The 3472-nt window shown below is 53.5% G+C and overlaps 1 protein-coding gene across 8 annotated transcripts in view; it reads right to left on the reverse strand.

Moving 5' to 3' along the window:
• Window positions 1-3306, reverse strand: part of TMOD1 (tropomodulin 1) — an 83864-nt gene extending 80558 nt beyond the window's left edge. For 4 of the 8 annotated variants that reach the window (XM_015560497.1, XM_015560498.1, XM_015560496.1 and 1 more), the window contains exon 1: window positions 1734-1854. In XM_015560497.1, coding sequence (XP_015415983.1) covers window positions 1734-1784 — 51 coding nt within the window. In that variant the 5' untranslated portion in view covers window positions 1785-1854. Of the gene's footprint in view, window positions 1-793; window positions 850-1110; window positions 1127-1733; window positions 1855-1968; window positions 1986-3160 lie in introns of those variants that run through there. The other 4 variants (XM_015560499.1, XM_015560501.1, XM_015560500.1 and 1 more) reach the window with 4 other exon arrangements.
• Window positions 3307-3472: the final 166 nt, after the last annotated feature.

Consider the following 3472-nt stretch of genomic DNA (forward strand, 5'->3'; position numbering starts at 1 on the left):
AAGCCAGCTTGGAAGAAAGGAACCGGGAGGGAGCCCGAGGAGAGAAGGAGGTGGGACCGCCAGGGAGGCCATCCTGAGGGCGCCGTCATTAAATTTCCTGAGGATCAAGTCTCGCTCTTCGCACACACAAGAAAGATAACCATCCACTTACACACTCAACGGTGCTGTTGAATTAAAAAAAATCCCATTTCAGAGGACTTTAAAAGGCTCTTTCTATTGTCAAGTGTCCTGTGACTATTACAGAGCGCCGCGGCACTACGTTAAATAAGCTGAGAGGCACGGAGAACTCCTAAGGTAAACTTCGAAGCTGTGAGCTTCAAGCCACACTCATCCACTTGGCTCCCAGGCATGGTTTCTCTAAAGCGAGGCTCTCCTCCTGTGGTCGATGACGGGGAACTGGAGGCGGGGAAGGGAGGGGCTGGGAAGGGGGTGAAAATCCCGTGCGACTAGAGCCCACTGCAAGCTGGGCCTTAAAACACGGCTTGGAAGAGATGGTACGTTACAGCTGTTAATAAAAGGCCTCTGTCTCCTAATAAAAGAGCTGTCATGGATGGACACAGGCCTGAGACTTTGGTTGGAGTGACAGTTGTGGTAACTCCCCGGGTGCCCTCGCGGGGCTCCTCTCCTCTGGGCCTCCGTTTGCGCATCTGTAAAGTGAGCATCAGGCCTGGGAAATTCTGCTTGTAACCCTCCCGCTCAGGGGCATCCAAGACCTGGATCACAGGGGAGACCTCAGGGCCCTCCTGGGGGTTAAGACGAGAGGCCAGTCGCGGGTGCTCACCCCTGATTTTACCTGATCTGCTTATTGGGGTTTCATGTAAGAGCTCCCTCGAAGAAAGGATTCAGCTGCTAAAATAAAAAGTTGCGAATCACTGGACTGGGTTTCTTTATCTGTATAGTGGGAGGGTAAGAGTACTCCCCGCTAGGGTGTTGTGAGGAGTAACTGGCAACAAGCAAGTAAGGCATAAAGCCGGGGCTGGTGCATGGGCAACCAGGCTCACACCTGGGAGCCCTTATCATGAGGCTGCTGCTGGAGTCACCACCGCCCCAACCCTGCTCCCCGCACACATCACCAGAGGGTAGCTTCCCTCAGGCAGACCTGTGTCTTACTCATCCTCACATCCCGGTGGCCGGCCCTGCACCTGGTGAACGTACTAGTAGGGAACGAGCCCATTTGGGTTTTGGTCTCAAAAGTGTCCTTGGAACTTTGGGCAAGTCCCTCCTCTTCTTGGATCCTCTCTTTTCCCACCTTTAAAACAGAAAGAGGCGACCAGGTCTTGGAGGGCTGGGAGCCCTAGAGGGGGAGGGAGCGGGAGGAAGAGGGAGGAAGAGGGCGATGAAGCTGCCAGGGCCCCTGCATGGCCCGCCCGAAGAAGAACAGTGCCCTCTGCCTGCTTCCTAAAGTGGTCCGGTCCCGAGTAAGAGCTGGTGAGAGAAGTAAGGGGCAGCGCCATAAATGTAACACCCATTTAAAAACCTAAGTCTCTCAAAGCTGGTGTGTATATCACACTGAGTGCGTCTGGCCACCCTGCTTCTCAGCAGCCTTAAGCTGCTGCTGCTAAATATGAAAAAAAAAACACAATTTACAAGCTGTGCCAGGAAATAAAGCTGGGAGGGATGGACAGTAAAAACCAGCGGGTCAAGGGCTGAGGCCATCCATCAGCGGCTTCAGAAAGGAGAGGTCGGAGACGGGGACGCTCCTGGAGAACCAAATAAGCCTTTAAATCTCTCACCGAAGTGGGCCCTGTTACTCCTGCTAATGGCTTCTCCGGCCTCCGCCCCATGGGAACACTTGGAGGAGGCGCTGGAGTAGCTTCTTGATTTATGGCATACACTTCCCAGAAGTCAGGAAGAGCTGAGTCACAAGTTCAAATGAATATTTTCCACTTATCCCATCTTCTTATTTAGCCACAGTGAACATCTGAATAGTGGGCGAAGAAAGAGTGATTAGCAAAGTTGATTTCATACCCCATCTCCTCCTGTCTTTGTCTAGAGAAATATTGATCAGTTGCCAATTGGGGATCCACCCCACAGCCTGGGCATGTGCCCTGACCAGGAATCGAACCTGCAACCTTTCAGTGTATGGACTGAAGCTCCAACCAAGCCACACCGGCCAGAGCTGGAAGACACTTTGGCTAAAGGGTAAAGCCCTGCGCCCTCACCACTGAAGGCTGTGCCTCTCTCCTCCATGGGCTTCAGGGACACACACAGGCCTGAGAGTCCCTATTCCTTTGGAAGGAGCTGTCTCTCCCAAGCCCTCCCTCAAGGGGCACCTATGAGGGGCAGCCATGCTTTATATCATCACCCCCAACCCCCAGCAGATTGGACAGAACAGGTGCCTGATTCAAGTCAATGACCTTGAGGTGGCCTGGACACGAAAAAGGATGAGTTGGCTGAACACGAGCTCCTTTCCTCTTCGGCATTTGTGTTCATTTCCCGGGGCTGCCCTAACGGAGACCACAAACCAGATGGCTTAAACAGCAGCAAGTTATGTCTCTCCGTCCTGGAGGCTAGAAGTCCAAAATCTAGGCGTTGGCAGGGCTGGTTCCTTCCGAGAGCTCAAAGGGCGAATGTGTTCCATGCCTCTCCCTCTGCCCTGGGAGCCTCAGGCTTTCCAAGGCTTGAGCTGGCCGGCTCCCAGTTCTGTACGTGTCTGTGTCCAAATGTCCCCTTTATATAAAGACACCAGTCGAATTAGACTAAGGCCTTTCCTCACGACCTTATCTGAACTTGATCATCTACAAAGACCCTATTCCCAAATAAGGTCACATTTATAGGTAGAACTTTTGGAGGGAGATAATTCAACCCGTAACAGCACTGAACTGGGACATAAAGAGGGAATAAGGCAAGTGGTAGGGGAAGCTGGGAGTGAAGAGAGGTGAACGTGCGAGAGCTGAGGCCATGAGGTAAGAGGCGTGTGGGGAATGAGAGTCTTCATGGGGGAGTGTGTGAATTCCTGGGTTGAGAGAGAGATGGAGAACATGGTGTCCCCAGAAGTGCCTAGTCCCTGCTCCCTCAGGCCTGCACTGCTATGGCTCATGTTGGATTCCTGAGGCCCCTGTCCTCCCACAGTTCTTAGGAGGCCCCCCTCAAAGCACTCAGGTACCTTGAGCGAGTCCCTGCTCCTACAGCCAAACAAGAGGAGAGGTCGGACTCTCACCCTCTGCTTCCCTCCCTCCTTTCTGTCCCTCCTTCTCAGTCTCCTTGATGATGGATTCTTCTTGCCCAGCTGTTCCCCTGGGCTCTTCCCTCTTCTCACTTCTCACACTCCCCCGGGGTTCTTATCTCCCATGTGAGGTCTGTTACCAGAGATAAGCTGATGACTCAGATGGTCTCTCTCCAGCTCAGGCTCCCTCCTGGGCAGTCTCCTGGCGTCCCTCAGGCTTCACGTGCCTGACCCTGAGCATGGCCCACCTCTCCTCCACCACCATCTCCTCACCTGGGTGATGGTCCCTCTGCCGTCCATGAGTCA

The sequence above is a fragment of the Myotis davidii genome, unplaced genomic scaffold, assembly GCF_000327345.1.
Source record: "Myotis davidii unplaced genomic scaffold, ASM32734v1 scaffold534, whole genome shotgun sequence".
Taxonomy (NCBI): Eukaryota; Metazoa; Chordata; class Mammalia; order Chiroptera; family Vespertilionidae; genus Myotis; species Myotis davidii.